This window comes from Sipha flava, unplaced genomic scaffold, assembly GCF_003268045.1.
Source record: "Sipha flava isolate LNK unplaced genomic scaffold, YSA_version1 40_pilon_pilon, whole genome shotgun sequence".
Classification (NCBI taxonomy): domain Eukaryota; kingdom Metazoa; phylum Arthropoda; class Insecta; order Hemiptera; family Aphididae; genus Sipha; species Sipha flava.
The window spans coordinates 157388-183284 of NW_020273126.1; the positions used below are offsets into that span (position 1 = coordinate 157388).

The 25897-nt window shown below is 27.7% G+C and overlaps 1 protein-coding gene across 1 annotated transcript; it reads right to left on the reverse strand.

The window, feature by feature from the left end:
• Window positions 1–1819: 1819 nt before the first annotated feature.
• Window positions 1820–2709, reverse strand: LOC112688823 (zinc finger MYM-type protein 6-like). The gene is made up of 2 exons (XM_025562210.1): window positions 1909–2709; window positions 1820–1852 (listed from the first exon to the last, which is right to left on the reverse strand). The coding sequence occupies exons 1-2, from the start codon at window positions 2707–2709 to the stop codon at window positions 1820–1822; spliced, it is 834 nt and encodes a 277-aa protein (XP_025417995.1).
• Window positions 2710–25897: the final 23188 nt, after the last annotated feature.

The window sequence follows — 25897 nt, forward strand, 5'->3', positions numbered from 1 at the left end:
TTATTTTTATCGTAATATTATTTTATTATTTGAAAATTAAACAAAATGTCAACAAATATCATGTGTTTATAAAATAAATTCGTAGTATTTTTTAGTATAATTTCACGCGTTGTACGTATATGGTCGTAGCTCGTGCTTACATTTATAATGTAAATACGTAGTATATGGAATAGTATTTTTAAGTGAACGTAGTAAAGAAATGATTATTTACCAAAATTATTAATTTTCTTGTAAAGTACTTACCTATATATCTTTTCAGTTAAGTGGTTGAAAATTTTCCAGCGCAATTGATATATACCTTTTTAGTATAATTTTTCGATAAAAATGTATATTAAACAAGTAGTGTCCCAAAATTGGTGCAATTGATGAACACCGGAATTATGAGATATCTTCACCTCACGACTGGATTAAGAGCTTAATAATATTCGCTTACAACGAAAAGTAATATTACATAGATGGGCAAATTAATTAATTTAGCAGATAAATAAATACTAATAAATACTAATGAGTTAATACAATAAGCAGTATATTTAAAGAAATTGAAAAAAAATTATGTTGGTAACAGACAAGTTATTTTATTTACTAGGCTATAAAGTGCCACTGAATCAACAAAATAACTTCATATTCCCATTCTTGAACATCCATATACCTATGTTATCTTGTTACCTTCGAGCCTGAGTATTACCAAAACGAACAAAACGCGAGACAATGATCATGTAGAGCAGCGTTTCTCAATCAGGGGGTCGCGACCCCCAGAGGGGTCGCGAACACCTTGACTCGGGGTCGCGTAGGTCAAAAATAATAAAATGCTGATTTACAAAATGCACCTTTTTATTTAAATATTTAAGATTTTTTAAATAATTTTAAATAAATAATTAGTGTGATCTTTGAATTTGTTTTACATTTAAAAGTTGCTTAATTTGTGGTTCAACATCTGAAACACAAAAGTAAGTTATTTTCTAGTGATAACAAACGATTTCTGTACTTTGTTTTTATTGCCACCATGGATGAGAATCCTTTTTCGCATAAATAAGAAGTAGCGAACGGAATCAAAATTTTCAATGTCTCTATTACCAAACTTCCATATTCATTTTTCCGGGCAATCCAAACCTTATTTAAATCTTGAAATCCAAATTGTAGCTGTAATTTCTTATCAGTTGGTTGTGAGTCTCAACTGGTAATTTGGCAACTGCAACAATATTTTCATCAAATGGATTAAGAACCCATCTATTTGAGAAGTCATTGTCGTTACACGAGAAATATTCGAGTAATTGAATTTTCAATTCTCTTAAATGTGTTTTCATAGTATCAAAAACATGATCAAGAATAGGACTTTTTAAGTTTACATTTTTTTCAATGTAATTTGATGTTAAATCAAATGCATCAAAATTTCGTTTTTCGAGACGAATGATCCAAATTCCAAGTTTTTTGATAAAAGCATTAACTTTATCTGACATTATTAGAATATTCTTTTCACGGCCTTGTAAGCTTATATTCAAGTCATTCAAATGTGAAAATATATCACTCAAATAAGCCAAAAATAGTAATGTCTCATTATCTTGGAAAAAAGTTAAAAATGTGTTATTTCGATCTTTAAAAAATATTATTAATATTATTATTATTATATTATTTATTTCGCAACTCAAAAATCCGTGTTAACACTTTTCCTCGTGAGAACCACCTAACTTTGATATAGAAAAGCAGTGACTTGCGCTTGGAGCCCATTTCTTCACATAGTGCGGAAAACAATCTGCACTGCAGCGGTTGACTTTTAATATAATTTACTATTTTTACAGCTTCAAACAACACATTTTTTAAATTATCTAGCATTTTTTTTGCGGCAAGTGCATGCCTGTGAAGAAAACAATGTGTCCATTCAATATGTGGCATTAATTCTTTTAATTTTACTATTAAACCACTATTTTTCCCTATTATTGCTCTTGCGCCATCAGAACACACTGAAATACATTTGTTCCAGTCCAAATTTTCATTTTTTGTTGTTTCAATAAATAATTCAAAAAGACCTTGTCCAGTAGCATGACCTGGTATTGATTTGCAAAAAAGTATATTTTCTTTAATTGTCCCGTCACATTCGTAGCGAACAAAACATAAAAATTGTGCCAAGTTTGTTACGTCTGTTGATTCGTCAAACTGAATAGAAAAATACTCACTTGATTTTAGATTTTGTACTATTTGATTGAGCACATCAGTTGACATTTCATTAATTCGTCTTGATATTGTATCATTTGAAAGTGGAATAGTTTTTAATTTGTTTGCTTCTTTTGCACCTATCATAATATTGACCATATCAATAGCAGCGGGTAGAATGAAGTTCTCAGCAATCGTGTGCGGCTTTGATTCCCTAGCTACTCTAAGTGCTACTAAATATGATACTTCAAGTATTGCGGTGTTATTCTGACTTGATTTAAGAATACACGTTTGTTGATTTTTTAAAAAAAGGGATTTACGCTCAAAAAAATCAATTGGTTTTTTTACTAACAGTGGGTGATTTGTTTCCAGTTGTCGAATTAATTTTGAAGGTTTCATACTTTCTTGAGATAGAACTTGAAAGCAAACAACACATTGCGGGCTATTATCAAGTGAAATAAACCCATATTTCAAATACTCATTGTTATATGGCCTGAATTTTTTTTTCGCTGGTTCATCAGAAGTAGACGGAGCATTACGTTTTGTTATATATTTATCCATAATCATTAATTCAAATTACACAAAACTAAAAAGACTCACTAAAAACCAACTTAATAAACGCAATATCACATGAGTTTTATAACACGAACGACGCGCGACTGTAATCGTTTCATAACACACAAAAATAATATTAAAAATAACAATAATAAGCAGTCGATTAAATGTAGATATCTCATCAATAAAACGGGCACTACTCCACTAATGGAAATTCCCAACGACCAATACATAACTTTCAAACTTGATAAGCTAAAGTTACTAGATATGGTATTTATAAATTGGTATTTAAAATGTTATATTTCGTTTGGTTAATGATAGGATATTTTTACTGTTTAAATTTTTACCTAACCTAGATGGAGGGGGGGTCGCGAAGTGATTGACTATATTTTATACCTATTTTGGGGGTCGCGACACTAAAAAGGTTGAGAAACGATGATGTAGAGAAAGTGAGAAGGCAGGTATAAAGAAATGGGACGGTTGGAATTTTGTAGTGTAAACGCGTGTTCGTGGGTAGGCAGCCCCGTTTCGATTTTTAAACCTTATTGATTTTCATTAGTGATAAACGCAACTGAAACATTATACGAAATCCCCCGCATTGCCCCAATGCGCACTGATCGCAGAACGCACCAAACAATTCATTACACTGGAAATCCATCCACTTGAACCATGGCTCAATCGACGAAATTGGTGTGGTGACCTCAATACACCACAGGCTAATTGAAATCTAATCATATCACGTACTAGTGTATATGCTACAAATTCGACATTCGAACCGTAAATGTGTATTTATAAATCTACGCATACACTTAACCCGAAACGGCCGAATCGACCATTCAGAAAAAAAAAAATATACCAAATTTATGTGTGAGTACTAAACCAAAAACTGTTTTTACTAAACCGATTACTCGATCCAAAATTCTGGTTGGTTTAACTTTCAACCTTCAAACATATTTGAATTTATTGCTAATTAATTGGTGATACTATATTAATATGGTAATATTTTTTAATTTAATTGTTATACATTTTTAAAATAATTGTATCCATCACTCATTGTAGATCATTTTATATTTGGTGTTTGGTGACACCATTAATGTTTGTTGTGTACTTATAATTATTATTATTATTACTAATATTATTTAGCAGTCTGTAGATACGTCGAACGTGTGATGATTCTATCTGTAATCGACCGTTTTACATTAATTTTTTGATATGTAGTCATAATGTAAACTTGTAATTCATAAGTATTTTAGCAGTTGATAATACATCACACACGTTCAAGAATCATTACATTGTCCATATTTTTAAGTATAATTTAAAATATAATATTTCTCATACAAATTTTTACAAATGTACACTGTGCAACGCACTCGTCAACTGTCGAAAAATTATTGTAGAAAAAAATACCTGGTATCTTGTAACTATCAGAACACAATATAATTTGTTAAACTATTATAGTTCGAATTGAAAATTTGGGGACAGTGAATACCGGTGATACCCGACTGAGCACGATCGTTATCGGCCGACCTTTTTGACGATCTGTTTGAGCTCGGTAAAAAAAAAAATATTGTATACAAGGTTGTCAGATCGAAAACTATAGGCTGGCAACACACTAGCGGTATTTTACCGCACTGTAATTTTACTGCGCATTTTGTTAAAGTTAAAACTAATAGAGCACAATACACGAGTGTCGCGCAGTAAAATTATGACGCAATATTTCGAAAACTGTCGCGTGCATCTTGAATTTAACGTACGTTAAAAATACCGCTTTAAAGGTTTATCGTGAGTACTCTGAATTTAAAAATGCTAACCTACTTAAATACTTATTGAAAAATGGAAATAAGTATTTAGGGAAAAAAATTTAAAATTTTACCTTTATCATAACAATTGTATGTGTGCTATTTTTTAGAAAAAAAACATGTAATTATAACATGTGATGAAAATGCAATAAAAGATTTTTATTTATAAATAATTATATTCAAATGTATTTTATTTTGTAATAATAATATTGACGTATCGAGCTCTATACACCAACAAAAAAATAAAAAATAAAAAATGCCAAAAATAAGGTGTTTTGTCGTTTTTCTATTAGAGAGTTATTTATTTTAGGAAACCTGAGCGGTAAAAATTTTAAATTATGAAATAATCGTTACAAATCTAAAATTGAATTACATAATAATTATAAAAAAATCTTGAATTCACAGTAATACGGTGCACCGAATAATATTCTATGGTATAAAACGGCAATGCGGCACCCATTTTTATGCTCAATCGTGTGGTTTTTGGGTTCTTTTTTGGTTCCTATTGTTTGATTGCAACCGTGCTCAATCGAGTTACGAAAAGATCAATCGTACTCAATCGGGCTCCAGCCGTGAATACAGCTATGAGTATATCCAAAAAAAAATTCCTGCTGAATATTTTTCGGTTTGTTCGGTCCGGTTGGTTCGGGTAATATGGCGGTACTCTTTTCGCTTAAAAATGACCTTTCGCTTTTTGCCAGAGAATATTATATAGCTCTCTTCGACCATATTTTTATAATACACACTTTGGGAAACACTATATCTACATCATACATTTACAATATCTTAATCTTATATTTATAATATTTGGAAACTATAAGTATATAATTTCTACAATGGTCCGCCGTCTAGATATATCTATCTCAGTGTAGTTCGCTTATTACTTTATAAAGATAAGATAATAATAGTATACTAGCCGTAATAACATTTGATAATTAGACAACTGCTTCGGTGCAGTTTCGTTTTACTTTGAGTCGAAGTGTTTGAGTGCATTTTTTGACAGTAATTTTGTATTAAATATTGTTGAAAATCTTACTATTGTAAAATCATGGAATTCAAAATCATAGAAAGTAAACGAGGATGTCGTATGGCACTGTATAATACTTTTAAATATAACTTTGGATCGACAAGTAAAAAATACGGCTCTACTCGTTGGAGATGTGTTACGAGAACTTGTAGTGCACTAATATACTCAGACAAAAATTATTTTTTTCTTTCAACAACTGGAGAACATAATCACATATCTTACGTTCTAACAAATATTCATCGTCAAATTGATTTATATTTTTGATAACAACTTACATACATTATATAAAAATTATATTCATGTACAAAAACACATTACATTTTTGGAATAATAGAAGCTACTTCCTCATGGTACTCTCTGGATAATGCTAAATGGCTTAATAAAACTAATTTACATAAATAAATAATTTAAATATGACAAATGTATTATTATGTTAGACATAAATAATTTAAAGTAAATGTTATCCAAAGTGTGTATTAAAAAAATGTGGTTGAAAAGTGCTATGTAATATTATTGGGCAAAAAGAGACGTGGGCGAAAAGCGAAAGGTCATTTTTGGGCGAACAGGGTGTTGCCCGGGTAATATGCATGTCGTCGACAACGAGTCCGCTTGAAATGCGCAAATAGAAATTAAATTAAAAAAATATGACTCTCTTGTCATAAAAGTAAGCAAGTTTTAATATATTAATAGCCTAACCTGTATTAATTATACATTATATTTATTATATACAAATTACACGTGATAAATGTTTTTTTTTTATTGTACTTTGAAATCTATTATGTACCTACGTAAAAGAAACGGCGAGTGTCGTAATGCCCACATAATATGAATCATTTTATTTTCATTTTTTTGATGAGTATATTTTAATTATGTGTATAATTTCGATTATTGCAAATATTTAAACGTACATTAAATTTTAAATAACGAGATTTTTTCATAGTTTTCAGCGTTATTCATGTTTGTGGTAATTATTGTGTATTATTGACAAGTAATTTCTTCAATATTTTACGAATGTTTAAAATTCTTATTTATTTTTAATACCAACATAAATTTTCTGTCAAAAATGACTTTAACTCCAATTAATGATTGATTGCTTTTAATTTTAAATCATAATATCATATGAAAATATGATATTAATTTTAATAAAAGAAGATTAAATCTTTTTCTGTCTTATTTTTAACCGAATATTAAAAGTTAAAATCTAAATTCAATAAAATTATAATATAAATGTTTTGGACTCCTCCCAAAAAAAATTTCTAGATACGGCTTTAGTTATTGATACATACGGAAAATAGAATAGGTAAATGTTTTGAGTAATACAATAATTGTAACAATTATTGTTACGTCTGCAGTCTACGTCTATTTTTTATTATTCTTAAGTTTAGTATAAGATACAATAATGATAATGAAAAAATTAAACCTCATAAATTTCTATCATCGGATAAAAGTGATTGTTTTTACTTTTTTAGATTCTGAGTGTAACAAGGAATGTATTATTATTATTTTTTAACAAAATGTATGAAAATAATAATTATAATAATAACAATCGAGATAATATGTATTTATGTTTTAAATGTATTCATTTTTTTTGTAAACTGTGATAAATTTATTATTTGGTTTGAGATAACTTAGCATTGAATAAATTGAATAATCGTTACCTTGGTACTAAAAACTACCAATAAATTATCAAATAATTACTGGCTATTTTTAATTAAAGAAAAATTATAATATATTGTTTGCCTAATTTATTTAGTCATATATACATGCCCTTTAATTATTCAAAAACAAATTAATTTTGACTATTATTGTATATATAATGAACCCCTCTTCCCCCTTCAAAAAAAAAAAAAAAAAACAGTATTTATGTAATATATTTTATACTAATATTTGTTTAGTTATTACAAAAAAAAAAAAAAAATGATTTATAAGGGCAACATGTGGATGAAAATGTATAAAATCGTAAAATAACATATGTTAAATATTGCATATTTTAAAAATAAAAATATAAATAATTTAATAAAACATGATATTGGAAAATTTAAATAATTACGCATATAGACTGCGTTTTACCAAGAAATTGATGAAATCAAAATAGATTCGATAACATTAAAATCTAGTCAACATAAATATCATAATACTGTTGCTGAATATATGTTGAAAAGTCTATGTAAATTCATATGTAAAGTATACGATTGAATTGTTTTCTTAATTTTTTCTACTGGCTTCATACCTAAATTTATTAATTTAATCATATTCCCAATAGAATATTTTACACAATTTACATGTACCTACATACACATTATTATTGTTATTTAATTTGACTTCGAGTAATTAAAGTAAAAAAAAAAAAATAATAACTATTATCTTGAATATATTATAAGTTGTAGTGTATACACATACATATTATGATGTATCTATAAATTTGCGTTTTGATTCACACCTGAATGCATCTCGTTTTCTCAAATGTCCCTGTGAATAGATTTTTTTTTTTAATCCATTGCAGAGTAATGAAACAATAGTGAAAAAAATTCCACCATCAGTATTTATGTATTTATTTCAAACAGAATAGGAGACTTCAAAGGCATATTTATTGAAATCAATTTTAAAGTGTATCTGTAAATTTGTTTTTAATGGAGAAAAACTCTTTTGTTTACCTATGATTAAAAAAACATGTTGACAGTTAATATATGTAAAATTACATTCACATAATGAAAACCTTATTAGTTATAATGTTTATGTAACCGGACATTTTCACTATTTTTCAATTTTAATATTTTCATTTAGTAGCCCAACTATTAACGTAGTTATAATATAAATTTTATATATAGTGCTGATATAAATTGTTAACGTAACCAATTTAATTTTTTTTGTAGTATTCAATACTTATTAGTTAATAGTAGAATACTTCAAGATAATATTTTCTGCACACCTGATAATCAATATTAATTTCTCAGAAACACAAAATACTACAATCAATGTTCGATTAAAACCATTTGTACATAGTAGGATATAAAAATAAAAACAGCAAAGTTAACAGAATCCAAAATGGTTAAAAATGCCATCACATTGTTAGTTATGCATTATAAAATATGATTTTGTTTAATTTATAAATGAAACTGTGGGACAACGATGTTCACAATTCGTCAATTCACTGTTTAAGGTAAATTAAAAAAAAAATATTTTTCTAATCTAATTGGTATTACATTGTAGATTAACAGGAATAAAAATAGTGTCGAGGTTGACTGTAATATAAAACAGGGGAAAATAAAAAAAATAGTGGTCAAATATTATGTATATGGGGTGGAGTACCTTTTGGGAATGAATGTTTTGAACATTTTGTCTGGAAATCGCGTTACACAACATTTTTATTTGATTTGCGTGTAAGACTTGCATATTATATCTATAGTCATCAAATAGCGCTTCTGACAAAGGTTAACATAAGTTTATTTCTTAGAGGACGGAAAATATGGAACAATGGAAATAGCTGTTTCAAACGATAGTCGCGTGCCTGGTCCGCTGAGACATCAACATTCACGGCAAGGCTTGCCAAATAATATTGTGGACGACATAAATTTAAATCAGTTGCGGGTTCAGAGAACGATTTTGCATAAGCATATTACAATATGGTAGTAGATCTAGATTCCAAGCTACTCACATGTACCGTTTACAACATAGTATTATTTGGAATCATCTATATGACTAAAATCAATTTTCGGACTTTCCAACTTTGAATTTTATATCAGTTATTAACGGAGTACAAAACTCTTAGTTTTATTATTCACTGCCGATAATATATTATTTTAGAAGACCAGATGGAAAGTATATGGATATGTGATTTCGTAGATAGTTAGGTTAATTTTTTTTTTTTTTTTAATTTTTTAATTTACTGAGTAATTGCTAAAAAAAACATAGTAATATTAAATTCGTATAACAGCTTTGAGAGTAATAAGTTATTACCAAATAAAAACAGTCACATATTCACTTATCAACCAAATACGTAAACAATTTCCTCTTTTATTTTTTTTGATTTACAATTCTGGTAGGTATATGAAATTATATTTCTAGAACTGAATAATTTAAGTATTTTAAATTAATTTATCTAGTTTCAACATTTTGTCAAGCTTTATTTATTTATTTTTTGTATTCATAAATTGAATGCTTTTTTAAAAGTTATTCGACAGATTCCCATCAGAATTCTTATTTGCATTATAAACACGTTTATGAAATAAACAGAAAAATGTGATTACGTTTATAAAGTATTTAATGTTAACTAATTACTGCCAAGTAAAACAGACTAAACGGTACATTTATATACCTGCAACATTTATGTATTTAAATTGTTTTCAATTGAGAAGATACATAAGGTTTTCGTTTATTATAATTTTAAATTATATCTTTAAATAATTATAGTTGTTATTATTAATTATTAATATTTTAAAGCCTCATGATATAAGATTCTTGAATATTCTCAATCTGAATTTGTACAATGAAAAATATTTTAAGGGTAGTAAAAAATATTTCTACGTTCTACACTGGACACTTGAAAGGATTTAAAATCATCGAGTATCATATTTATATGTTTGTATACAGATTCGTTTGACACATGTGAAGATGTTTTTGAAATTTCGTTGAAATCGGCCAAACCTATCGAAATAACTGTTAACCAAACTTCACTCTAAGATGGATTGAGTTCTACGTATCCGAATGAATCTAAATATTTGTTTACCGTCTCATTTGGGCATATATTTGATTCTTTACCATCTTCTTATATAAATTAAATATTAATTATCTAGTTAAAAGTATACTGCATCATTTACACACGATTCGTACGGTTTGAGAGTTCGCGGAATAATTTACAATTAGAACTCTATAACATTGCGTTATACGTCGCTTGCAAAGTTACTTGATTCGATTAAACGGATTTTTAAATATGTGTACACATATTTCAGTATTTATAAATCCACACACGTTGTTTCGTTAGAAAAGTGGTCGTTTTGCGCAATAAAATATTTTCAATTCCGTTATAATAATAATATATTTCTTTACGTTGAATAAATTTTTTTTTTTTTGTACTTTCAATCGCACTAAAATTTTGTAGTTTATGATGACAAAGACAAAAAACATATTTTTCAATTGATTTGAATTAAATTTAATGTCATATACACTTCATCCACGGTGCGACAACTGCGATGATAAATTTATTATAATATTATTTTATATTAATATTATTAATATAAAATATTAGCGCGCGAGTATATTTAAAAATTGAATATTATAACAATCCGTATAAACGAATACGTAGTTAACTCTTAAATTATTGGACGGAGTACCACCAAATCGTTAAACATGAGAATAAGTACGAGAAGGGATTAATTTAGAATGTTTGGTATTAAGTGGTGGTATTATAATACATATTGTAGTTTTTCTTTGTTATTATACGTGCAAGCCATTGATTAATATCGGTGAAGTTGTAACGAGTTGTAACGTGAAATGTAAACATTTATATATGTAGGCACAGTTATATTCTTATGTTTATATAATATTATATATACACATATATATGTATGTAAACATTGTTCATAATATGTATATTTAATTGTGATAAATTCGCTTTGAAGTATTTTGATGTAAGTACTCTTATATTTTGAAAAAATATATTTAAAATACTTAAAAAATTGAACAAGATAATTACACAGATGTAGTGATAATTTATAGTTGTTTAAATATGTAAATGGAAAAAAAATTCCAAGCAAATATAGTGGTACCATACCAATATGTTTATCGATTATGCCTTTCATTTCGCATGTTCAAAAAATAACATCACGTATTTTACTTGAAAATGTTTGCTATTATAAATATTTACGTAAAATGTTTGAATTGGAGTGAAATTATTAACATTTATGGTTGTTAGGATCTCAATCATTTTTGGCTGAGACGTTTTAAGTACATTGCTGTGTTTGGTGACAATTTGAAAATAAGACAGGTTTGACCGTAAATAAAATGATTCGTAAAAAAAAAAAAAACTGAAAAGGACAAAAAAAAAGAAACAACTCCTTGTAATTTCAGAATATCACACCCCGAATAAGGATGAGGTTATGGTGGAGCAGTGTTCGGGAAGGGTCGAGACCATATTGGTGGACATCGAGCCCGAACACACGCACGTCACGCGTAACGACGAAATAATAACACGTTATGTGTGCGATTGCGTATGTGTGAGAGAGGGATTGCCCGAATGAAACCGTTGTCAGTTCTTCTAGTCGACTGGCCCAGAGGAATACGAGGGTGATGATGAGAGCGAAAGTGTAGGGAGAAAGAGAAAATAACAAAGAAAAAAAAAGAAATATACGGTGGCTAAGTAAAAATAAACGGGGTGTATAATGACAAATGATTCGTTCAGAGAAAGGACGCGTATTATAACCTCGAATAAATATCAATAATGATGTTCCAGTGTTTCTATGTATATGTGTATATATGGGCTATCTTTCTCTCCTACGATCCTGAGTGTACGTTATCCGCAGATCGAACGCTGCCCGCCTAAGAACTGTAGCCTGCACCACCATGCATTAATGGAGTTTCGTTTTAACGACCTAACCATCGCCTTACATTAACAGCCACCATCGCGATGTCCGACGATGGTAAATAATTCGAAAATATGTTAATAAACACTTATTCCGGTTACGGTTGCAGTGGCAGCTGAAGTTCTTTCATCCACTCGATAGCTCGTCATACACGTCAGCAACCCCTTATGAACGAGTAACAAAATCAAAGCAGAATTTCTAAAAAAAAATTCACCATCCTCAACAAACGAATTTTCATTTTTCTGAGAACGCTTTGGAATGTGGCTTAACGAACGTCAAGTGAATGGGTGAATATTGTTTCCATACTCCTGCATTCGAGTAGTTTAAGACAGTGGCACAACCAGGGGTGTCCCCAAGTCCGGACCCCCCCCCACCCTTGAATCGTGTCGTATCTTTTTAAAATAATAAAAATGTTTGACAAAATTGAATAATTGATTCGAAGATTGATTTAAGAAATTCCGCATCAGAAAGAAGACTAAATGGATTAGCTGCTACTCAATGTTCACTAGGAAGTTTGTGTAACAACTGAGGAAGTAATATAACATTTAAGCAATACGAAACATTGCTTAGCTTTCAATTTATAAACTTGTACATACTCTTTACCTTTATGTTTAACATAATACATTTAATTATTATTCAATCTTACATTATAATTACAATATTTACATTAATTTAACAATAAAATAATAATTAAATTTGCTAACTACTTTAAAATAATTATATTTTTGGATCCCCCTTAAAAATTCTTGTACGGTACTTGGTTAAAACTAGTGCTCCTTATGTTACGCTTTCACATAATTACGTGAAATTAAGGCTCAATTTTTAAGAATCGTTGCTTACTTATGCTTATTTTCATGAATTTGTAATATTGTTCGCTTGTATTCGTGAACTAATATATGAACGTATAACTGTTATTTGTGTATTCACGTATTTAGGTAAGGATAACCTAGTATCACTTACGAATATTTCTTTACTTCAATATTTTATTCTTGTTTCGTGAATATATGTTTGCTACACTACGATGATGTTGTGCGTACATTTAATATAATGTCATTGCGCTCTATCTCTTATTATAAATGTATTCATATTATGCAATGGTATAATTATGTACACATGGTAGGCACGTAAACGCTAAGATATGTTGAATATATATATATATATATATATATAATGTTTAATATACTCGTACTTTATAGTGTACACATTTTTAACATATTTAATACATTTTTAAGTGTTTTTAACAATTTTTTACTACAGTGAAATGACGATGCTCTTTATTATGATTTAAATCAAGTTCACAGTCGAAAACACATGCAAAACAAAAAAAAATTTACATGCTTATACATTTTTTTTTGTATTTGTGAAACAAACTAAAAACAATTTCTCGACACATTTCTAATTGTAAAGTTATTAAAGCCGTTATGATTAATAATAATTATCATATAATTTAATGTACCTACCCATTAATCTTTTAAAAAAATTCCATCTATTCTTTTATGTGGTCAACATTTCAGTTTACACAAAATGTTTTTCCATAACTTTGATGAATTTTAATAATATTTTATTCTCAAAATAAACTAAAGGGATAGTTATTTTAAAATCGGTTTTATACGATGAATTTTAACCAAAATATTTATTTTGTAACAAGAAAACTCATAGTTTGTAAACCAGAGTTGAGATGTTTAAAACATTTTGTTTTAAATAGTAGTTTAAAACATGTTATAATCATTTAATTTAATCAAATGCGGTTTTGTTTAAATCGTTTATAAGATTTGATTTAAACAATGTAAAAAAAACCGCTGTTTTAAATAGAAAAAAACATAATTTTTGGCCTATCATCTACAAGTTTTATTAAGTTTTCTGAAAAGTTAATTCATTAATTGATTTTTTATATTGTTCATCGATTAAACGGCGTTTAACTTATGATCTAAAGTGTTTACGATTAAACGACTGTAGATAGAGTAATCACAGAATATATTATCATTGTAGCATGATATAAAAATGTTTTGTAACAACGAAATACTTCAATATTTTAATTTTTAGTTGATTATTAGACCTTTTGAAAAATAGGAAAACTAGAAATACAGTTTTATTTCATTCCAACACTTATAATCACGATAATAATAAAACAATATTATTATATTGCATGGAGACTAGAATATAATACTTAATGTTGTGTATTTTAATAATATTTATTAGTTTATAAATGATTTTATTAATTTTTATAGTATTAAAATATACCTAATGACTAATAACTAATAAGTAATGGTCAAGATCAAGTCTACAGTAGTCACTGCTATAAAAAAAAACCTCAACGTACTTACACCTGCATTAGTTGTCAATACTTATTTTTAATTTTAATTCACAACATAGTTATTTTTATTTTCATAATTTATTTACATTCCAAACATAGCACATACTTTTGTTGTTACATTTTTATTATTTAGTCTTTGTATGTTATTCATTTTTAATTATTAGTGTTATTACTTATACTCTTATAAGTTCATATATTATACTATAAATATACCTATACCAATAATTTTATTTCGTTTAAAATTCGATTAAAATGTGTTTTAAATATGTTTAAAATGGTTAAAAAAATAATTGGAATAAACATGTTTTAAACGATTAAAGCTGTTTTTTATCAACTCTGCTGTAAAAAAAAAAAATTAAATATCCGTAAAATAAATATATTATTTTTTTAATCTAAAAAGGGAGTTTATATTAAACTATTTTCACTTTTTGAATAATTGAATCATAAGAATTTTCAAAAATTGAAAAATTGCACCTTTACACGTGCATACACTAACACACAAACACACATAATAATAATAAATATAATGAAATATCTATAGTTAAAATATTTTGTTAAAAATATTATAACCAAAAGCATACGCACAAAAACACAATAAGCACAAACAAAATGTATTGCGAATAAAATAATAAATGAGTCAAAGTTGATATATATATACGTGAATTCAAATTAATTTTGACTATTATAAACGATTTTGTTCCGCTTAAACTATTCTAATTATATAGATTTGAGTTTAAATTCACCATATTGATTGCTTTTTAATTTAATAACTAAACATGGGTCAAGTAAGAAAGTTAGGTTAAAGTGCGTATCAGAATTACTTTTTAAAATTATTAAGTAATTTCGTTTCAACCGGGAGAATACTTCATACATATTAAATGCAAACAAAAGAATTATTTACTTTATTTAACTGTATAAGTTTATGGGTTATTCGTTTAATTAATTATAAATATGATTTCACACTCTGTTGATTTACTATAAATGATTTTCCGCTAGGCTTTCTCAACGAGTTAGTACAGATTATAACATTTTAAAAGATTCGATTTTTTCCATGAATGGAACGTATTTAAAACGAATTTATTTATTTATATTGATACTCATGAAATCACTATGTTGGTACGGAATTAGAAAAGATGGTCGCATGATTAAAACTTGACAAGCTTATTCGTTTGATTTAAAGATTATGTTGACAATTGAAATGTGCGTCATATCCATTGATACGTGATAAATATATTACACTAAACGTATTATTAATAATACGAATTACTTTTTCACGAAATAAATATCAAAGAAAAATATATTTTGTCTGTGCGATTATTTTAGTACAATAATATTTTATAAAATTGACGTACAAGAAAGTAAGTATCCGATATCATATTCAGAGGTTCAAGATATGTATACTTGTTTTAAAGCGAAGTGTTTTGCGTGTTTATTTCTCATTCATATTCCCGAGTATAATTCAATAATATTACGATGGTAAATTACTCGATTACATTAGAATACAATATTTTATTAATAACATTAACCCAGAAGATTTGTACTATCATTTTACGGAGCTATCCCGTATATGATTTATATATATAAATATATATATTTGTATTTATATTTATTGAACAGCTGGAATAATAAGAGGACACGCGTGATCGACGCATAGAAAATGAACAAAATCCAAGAATTTGGAAAAATATAATAAATACTAAATAGGAAATTGCAACAAAACAGGTTATCAGATGATAAGAGTAATTACGCAAGGGACAAATGGTATAACGAAGAATGTCGTGCTGCAGTGGAGAAACGCAGCAAAGACAGGGAAAAGTATATAAAAAATGATACCCTGAAAGATTTATACGAATTTAAGTGGAGAAAATGCAAGAAAACAATTCAGAGAGAGAAAAGAAAATATCTTAACATGATAATGCAAACGCAGAAATCGATCGTACTCAGAGAAGAGTCAGATATTTTTTCAAAACCACCGAGCAACATCAAAAATTTAATCCAAAATGGAGTGAAATTAGAGATGTCAATGGACAGATATTAATGCAACCAGAAGCAAAAGCTCTAAGATGGAAAGAATATTTTGTAAACCATCTAAATTGTGAAATACTAGACTGCCCAATCCCTCACACTGAATACCAAAAAGCAGAATCACACATAAAAAATTTAAGCCTTAAACTAAAATCTAAAAAAGAAGTCTCCAGGCCCAGATGATATGGCTTTAGAATTAAAAAGTACTTTGGGGAAGACCTAGGAAAAGGTGGATCGATTCAGTCAAAAAAAGATCTAAAAGAAATTGGAATTGACCCGTGTGAATGACTCGGATAGGTGGCGTAATATTGTTTTGATGATAAAATCTTTTAGAGAACTATAAAAGCCAAAAAAGAAAGAATAATTTTTACTTGTTTTTAATTTTATGTTAATGACAGAAGGAAGAGTGCGCAAGGCATAGAGTATTGTTGTCGACTGTGGTCCTGTATAAAATTTTACTGGACGGTCAACGTTGCGACCAAATGATGACGCATATAAATAATGTGATAATTAAATAAATAATTGTGATAATACCGAATGGTTGGCAAAATATATAAATCGTTTCTATTGTTTCGATGACAATAGACAAATATCATATGCTGTACCAGAATTATATTCAGTTTACGCGTTCGATGTCTGTATTTATTATGGTGTGGTCATGGAATCGTAATTTGTGTGATTCAAACAAAATACCAAATTGCAGTATTATAATTAAATACATATTGTGCAAGTAAGAGCAAGGAAGAAAAGTGGTGTGTAAACTATATTATTGTATGGTGTCATTTATCCTGCAAAAGAAAAATAATTTCAATTGTTTGGTCTTCGCGATCGATAGCGATTGGTCGCATTTGATATGATTAAACTACGGGCTGGTCATTCCAGGTTGGATAATTTTTGAGAAACCAGTCTACCAACAACTGACACCGATGCGGTGCCATTTGTCAAAATCCATGTTTGATAAATGTGACAAAAATAATTTAAAATAAATGAGACGCTAATTCAAGTATTTGAAATAAACCAAATTTTTGTGTTTAATTTATCGTATTATACGATTATTATAATTGCCGAACCCAAGTTTCAATAATAATAAAAACCATCGTACCTCTACTAAAAACAAAGTGGAGAACGTGAAATAATATAAATACATTTGTCTTCTTTATAATATTAATAAAATATAGACGTGCCGCAAATTCATTTTGTTTATTACTTATGATGAGTCTATATACTCGTATTTTTGTTATTGGTTTTACTAAAATTGATATTCTATATTTTATTTTGCAAAGAAGCTTTTTTTGTACATTTAACGAATGTTAACAAAAAAAGTCAACAACTTCTTAGAGCGAATAATTGATATTATTTAAAAAAATATTATTTTTCTATAAAATATTTTATGTTTATTAACTTTTTATTATTATTATTCTTTATTTAGTATTTTCACATAAAGTATTAAGTATAATTTACTAACTTATGGTCTAAAGCACAAAAGTACTTTGGTTTTATTTTAGTCTTAAGTAAGAAATCTTTGAACTTGGCGTAATTGGTGGTAAAAAAAATCGATAAGTGGTTCTATTTTAAGACTATGGTACATTTATATTAACATAGAAGTTAATGGATAAAAAGAAACATGACTCGTAGCGTTATTATAATACTAATTTTGGTTCGATAGGTACTTTTATTTATGATGTACAATTTCAAAATTACAATTTGACAATATTTTTAAATATTAAGTACTATTTTCAATTAACTTATGATAGTTTGCACATATGTTGTATATAACTTTAAAACTTCAGAGTTTACAAAATTTCCAATAATAATAAAATACATAGTAAAAACGTTATTGAGAAAAACTGGTAGGTTCAAAGATTGATATTTAATTTTTTTTTATCTATTATTCATCTCATTTATACTTATATTACTAAATGTATAAATTTGATGTATCCATAGTTTTCTTTTTAGATCATGATTAAAATGAAGAATGTTTAGTTTTTACCATGAATAAAAAAAAAGTTTTTATTGCAACTTACTATATGGATAACGCAGTAATAAATAGTTTTATGAAGATATAGAAACATACATTTTAAAATAATAACTCGATTTCCCTCGAAGCTCGGTAAGAAAATCCTAACTTGACAACAGTACTTAAAAATTTGTCCATGTAATATTGCGGCAATGTCGTGTTTATTATTTTGACAATACTTAAAATTAAAGAATCTTTGATGTAAGTAGCGATAGAAAAAAGTACACATGTTACTTTACCGACCTGATTATTCAATCAAGTTTGTCTAAGAACATTTAAATCACCGCAAACAGAGCCAATAACTTCTGCATGAAGTGATATTAATTGTTTATCTGTAGTGGTATGTATTTCAAAAGAAGATAATTACAGATTTCCAATAACAAATCCTGACAGAAGGCAAGCATATGATATAATATTTGTATACGACCTATTTGCTAAATATTTAACATAATAGAAAATAACAGTTTAAAAATAATTAATATTGTCATGATTTCGAGTCATCTAAATTTCCTTGGTTGATTAACGTTAACCGTATTTGTTCCTTAAATTTTCAAAAATACACTGCGATTCCTGTATACAGACTGAACACTGATTGACTTTCATAAATTAGAAGGAAAATAAAATAGTAGAAAACAATGCTTTTTAATTCGAAAGCGACAATTGTTAATGAATTCAAAAAATAATCCAAAACAGAAAAAGATTCGCTCAATTAAACATTCTTAAAATATTAGTTCTAGTATACGATTACATCAGTATTTTTTACTTACACAGGACATCTGTTAGGAAAGAATCGGAGGAAAATTTAATACAAACAATCAATCTGTGTGATATTACCTGTGAACGGGGTACTAATGCATAGGTGTAATATAGAATGTTTCTAACTCTTTCGTCGTTTTTTAAAAAAAGAAAGCAAATTATATGTGATCGTGTTATATACTGCACTTCTCTTCCCTCAGTAGCTTGCAAGTTCAGAATATCTGAAACCGTATAAAGTAATTTTTTACTTCTGTAATTTAATTTAGAGCGGCAATCTTTCATAAAAAACTTTTTTACAAGCTGAAAATATTTAATACAAAACGGCGTGACGATGATATGTATGATTTTGCGTCGCTCGCGTTCGGTCGACAGTTTGTCACACACACACACACACGCATCAGTATGGTAGTAATGTGTATAATAATATACGTATCTTTGCGTACATAAATAAATACATATACATACGCGTATATAATATACGACGTGTATAAGTACAACAATGTCGAAACGGCTTGAAACATTTGGAGAAATTGATTTTCTTTCATGACGACACGACGGCACGTGGGCAAAAGTTTATCCGACGTTTAGCTTCGTGCGTTACTTTAGCCGAAAAGGGGTCGAAGAAATTTATGTATTATTATATATATATACTCGTGTATGTATAAATATACGAGTAGGTATGAATATTTCACTGACGAATACTATTGAATTTTGCACACGGTAGTGTAATACATGTTATTATATTAAACATCAAATCGAACTATGAACGTTATTTTTTATTCATCCATACTTAATGACTGGTGATTATCTAAACCTAAAGGTTATAAAGCACTTAACACTTTTAAATATATTCTTATAAAATATTATATAACATGCACATTAATTTCTTGCATTTTGAGTAAAATAAACCTCTAATTGAAAATTTGTTTATTACATGATCTCATTTTTAAAAATATTTTAAATTAGAATTAATTAAGAGTTGTTAATTTTGGGTTCAAATAAGTACACTTTTTTAAAGTCCGAAATTTCAATATGTTATTATATTTTCTAATCTATCATTTGAACCAATATTTACATTAATTACCAAAGTGCATAAAAAATATATTACTCAAAATTTGATCTGAAATAGTCAAATATGCTCTACTATTAAAATATGCAAAAATATTCAAAATTAAATTTCATATTTCATTTATCCATGCTCTGAAACGTGTTTATATATTATTCCATTATGTTATAGTACATCTGAAATAAATACGCAAACTTTACGAGTCCCAAATTCTGCTTATTGAAAATTAATACTGAGTAATTATTGTAAAAGACTTTAATAATCATTATGAAAATATAAAGTTATATGTCAAATACCACTGACCTTTCCTAAAATGGTTTTTTGAATGCTGCATGAGAAGTATTACGTTCTTTTACTTCAAATTATGATTTTTTTTTCTTTAGAAGAATTGCTAATTGAATTGACTCATATTGGTCATATTTTATGTCTACCATTGTTTTTGTCATTGTTTTTCCAGGTATATTGGCATTTCTATTGGAGGAGTCAGGGATTTTAATCACCTACAAGCAAGACAACATTTGACTTATGTAGCACTATTATTTTATTTTAAAATGTCACTATCATTATTGTAAAATAATAATTATAATTAAATTAACTAATATTTTTGAAAATGTTAATGTGTTTAACATTAATGAATATTCTTGATTAATCAGTAGCGTTAAGAATTAAGTTTTTCCCTAACTAATAAAGTAGTATTTATTTTAATGATTAAGATACCTAATTTGTTGTATCTAATATAATTGTATTATATTTTTTGTTCTAGAATACAATAATACGACTGATGTTGATATAAACCAGTCAGTTATATATATAGTTATGAAATAATTGCATTTTACACAATGACGAAAACAGAAATATTCGAAATAAAACATAGTAATAAATTAACATGAAGTGGTTAAATATAATTATAAATACTCGCTAATTTAATATCAAATTAGCTAAGCATTAACATATTTATATGAAATTATAAAATGCATTTTAATATTATGAATGATATTTAAAAGAGAGAATTTTAATTTCTATTCTGTTTAAAAGTTCCTGCTTAAAATTTTTTTATCAGCATAAAAAAAAAAAGTTTTTATTTTATTTTTTCAAACAAAAATTTAAATGCTAAACATTTTACTAACATTATTTACGATTTAAGATAAATTTGTGTTAATAAAATAACATTTTACAGGTTTGTGAGGTATTAATTGTTCTTATATAAATATAAATATAATATATATATAAACACAGGTCATTTTATTTTACGTTACATGTCTTGCAATTTAAAAAATAAGGTAACATTACTGCATTTTGATCATAGAAAACATATTTAAATTTGTTCGTACAAAAGTTTAAGCCAGAATCACAGTAAATTATCGAATTCCAATGGTAATTTGTATTTTAAATATTCACTTTCATGGAAACATGAATAATTCTAGTCCTACCAAGAATTGATGATTGTATGCCGCGATTGATAATGGTTTTGCGAAAAAATTATTTTTATATGTATACTGTTTTACTGGAGGATTAATTATTTTTTAAGTCGAATGTTGCCGTCTCTTTAACAATTTAAATGCAAAATAAAATTATTGCCGTAACACGTTTTTGTTATTATACGCATGAAATTTGATAAAGTTGTTAAGATTTTCATGTGAGATAAATCATGTTAGATTCACATAATACAACCCACCGGTGGAGTTGGCAGGAGTTATTGAAAGGGAGTTGATTGTTTTCAATGCAGATATTTTTTCAAATGGCCCGCAAAGCCCCTTGAATTTTTCGTGTTTTATTATTATGAATAAATACATTTACAATTTTTAATAATATAATAATTTACTATAAATTATTTTAATTACTATTTGAAAAATGCTGCAGTTGATTTTAATATAATAGTTTAGCATAAATAGTGAGTGGTAACTGGTAATAGGAATTCTAAAGTTTATTATTATAATTACATTTTTAATTTAATACCTCAACCTAAAAATAGAATAGAAATTAATGGTTGGTGGAAAAATGTTTCAATGTCATCATGGAATGCTTATTAAATAAATAAATGTAAATAATAATTGCAATGCATACACATGCATATTTGTGAGATGGACTGTTTACGCCTAAATACCATATTTGCATCTAGAAAAATCTTGATTGCGCTTAATAAAATTTAAAGCCCCGCTTTTTCAGACTTTTTCTTTCAAACAGACAGAATAAAATATATTATAACTACTAATTATTTAAATAAATTGATCAATCAATTTGGCAACAACGTGTAGCGGTCCAAAAATCAAAATAGTTGACCAAAATGAACTATTTTCATTTTTAAAGCTCTATTTAATAAACAAATATAATTTCTTTATCTGTGATATCTGGTATAATTATATGCTCATACTTAACTTTGTTTCTTGTAGCTAATTTTTATTACTTCGATAAGGTATTACTACTAGTCAAACATTATAATTAGTCAGTTGTAATTGTACGTGATTACTTGCTTATATTTTAATAGAATCATTTAAAAAATGACCGAAAATAAAACTATAGTTGTAAAAAATGAAGGTAACAATTCTAAAGATTTACTTACTGTCGATAATTTTAAATTTAAAAACTCTACGAAAGTAAATCTAGTAATGTAACGTAACGCGTTGTAATTACAATTAAATCCTGTTTAGCAAGAATAATTAAAAATAGATATTCAACTGTGAGTTGCAATTTAATTCATAACCATAATATGGATGAAAATAAGTTAAATCATTAACTTATTCGAAGTGTATGTAAAAAAAGAGCCAAAGACATGACTGATCGTCCAATTAAAATTATACGTTCTGAAATTACAAAGAATGGTTTTGACACGTTAGATTACAAGGATGTTATATGAATTCATGATGTACCTTTGTAGAAATACTCAATAAAGTATTCTAAAAAATATTGTTGAAGTTCAAGAATATTATCAATCAGAAAATAGTTTATCATCTAAAAGCAAATCAATGGTTGCAATTAATAACATAAAAAAAAAAAATATTGTAATTTTTACATGTACTACAAATTTACAGTTTTCGAGTTTGGTTAATACTATAATACTATTTCTATAAAGACGCATGTTCGGTATTTAGGCGAAAACATGCCCCTCCCCCGTGTTCCGTATAAATACGCTAGTGGATAGTGCATAGTGTAGAGATGGCGGGCTGGTACCGCACTGGTTCCCGAGCTCTAACTTCACGTGCCGAATTGGTTCCAGTTTAATTACGCACATTTTCCTTTTCAATTTTACAGGCTTTAGTCTATAAAATTTAAAGTAGGCTTTTTTAATAATGTGTGTTAAAAAAAAAAGAAAATTTTTTAGAATTTTAAATCGTTGATTTGGAAGTTAACTAGTCATCACTTAGGTGTACGAAATACAAATGATAAAATAAAATAAATACAATTTAAAACTACTGATTCACAAATTTGAAGTTAACTTTCTTTAAATATTCAATTCTCGTAATCTTCTCATTAATATACTCAGTCATACAATTTTCCAAGTATTTATTATTTCTTTCCTATTTGCTAGTAATTTGCTAGTCTCTAGTAATATATAGTTTATTATACTCGTATTTCTATACTCTATCTTATTGATATAATAATTGTGTCTATATGTCATACATAGGTTATACCTATAGCTTTTAAATTTTTTTTTTCTCTCTATGTTTACTGGCCCGCTGGATTTTAATTTTTAATAGTGTAAGCAAATGTGTTAAAAATTAAAATTGTCTCTATTTTACCTGTATACAAACGGGAACCAATTCGGTTACTCCCTGACGGCGAACCTATGACATGTGCATATCATTTTTGTGATGTTAACAATGAAAATAGGATAAACGTAGCGGTAAATAGCTGATTTGATGTGAGTATTTTTAAATAATTTCTTATCGACACGACCGATTGGATTGAAAATTAAAATTTTTTTTCGTCCCTAGTCGTGGCGAAAGAAGCCGTAAAATAGTAATATTACGGGCTACCGAAAAAGGTTGACGCGACCCTTGCTCACGGTTATCCATTAAATATTTAACGCGTTGCATCGAAACGGTCAATTGGTCGACGGCGGAGAAATGCGCGCGCGTACATTTTGCATGAGCCCCGCGGAAATCGACTGGTCCGCGTACCAGTGCGGGTATATTTGCCTGCGATCGTGTGCGTGCATGGTCCCGCATCGTATTTATTATTTATCCGCGGATACTCGCGCAAAGGCACCCAGGAGCGCGGTGAGTACGTGTTCGAACTCTACGAGACGTATCTGAACAACGATAAAACGCTCGCGCACACACTCGGACACTACGAGTATACACGTTCACGACCGGTGGAGCTCAGGTCACGCGCGTGGAATGCTTGCGACGATGTGTTCGTAAATACAGACTTTAGTTTCGGGTGCACATTAAACCGGATTGTTCCAGTTCCAGTCGATTTTTGTGTTCGAACATTTGCCTAAAGGAATAAAAACGGCAGGAGTAAAATAATTGTACAAGTACCATAGGTATTTTCACGGGGGTAAGGGGATAAGGGGGATCGATTCCCCCGTGTCCTTTTTTTTTTTTTTAGGTAAGATGGATTTTCATGATTAACTGACAAGTGATATTTAATATTTTAAGGAAAATCAAATAAATATTTTTTTTTACTCTATATCATTTTCCATGTGAATATGCAATTGGTATACAAATAACAGATTATAGACCACGGTTACTGATTAATATCTGTAATATAATATTATATTGATGTAAAATGTAAACAATAAATTAGTCTCAGGATACCATCTATTATACAAGCGATAATATATTTGGGTTTATCAATTGTTTTTAGCGATTTATTTAGTGTATTGACGAGTTATGACTGACGACTGACTTGTATTTTTATTTTTGTCCAAAATGAAAGAAGTAATTCAAATATACTAAATTCTTTTTCAAAAATTAAAAAAATAATATTCTAACTTCATACTTTTCATAATTTTATGTCATTCTTAGAATCGTCTTAACGGCTAAACATTGTTGGCTGTCCATAGAAAAATCCCAATTGATGCCAAAGAAGTTCTTGATATGATGGCTTAAAAATTAAGAAAATTCGATATTATTTTGTAAATTTAATGTATTAATTAACAATATAATATTTTTTAATTTTCATTTAATGTAGGTATGTAATTTTTATATAAAAAAGAGTGTGTGGGAACTTGACCCCCCCATGGTTCAACTTTTAATACATTTTCATATACCCCCCCCAAAAAAAAAAATCCTGAGAACGACTCTGACAATTACATACATGTTTAAAACAATACATGGTGTAAATAATAAAACATAACCTGTTTCGTGGTAAACTATCTTTAACAGTAACAAAGTAGATAATATTAATTATAACAATTATTTATCAATAAAACGTAAAATTATAAAAATAAATATAAGTTCTTGCCTGCAGCAATTCCCGGCCGGGTTAAATTTAAAAATAATCATCAAATTTGAAATAAACATTGGATATGTCGTAGGCATATAGTCAAATTATACTGACTATAGGGTATACAATATACTCGTACTATCATCTACGTCTATCACATCTAATTAGTTATTACCTGTATATATTTATGATTTCATTTTTAAAATAATAGTAATAATGAA

Coding starts and splice junctions, on each gene's coding strand:
- LOC112688823 (XM_025562210.1), bottom strand. CDS start 2,709: ATGGATAAATATATAACAAAACGTAATGCTCCGTCTACTTCTGATGAA. Junction 1,853..1,908: donor GGAAAAATAGTGGTTTAATA/GTAAAATTAAAA, acceptor TTTTCTTCACAG/GCATGCACTTGCCGCAAAAA.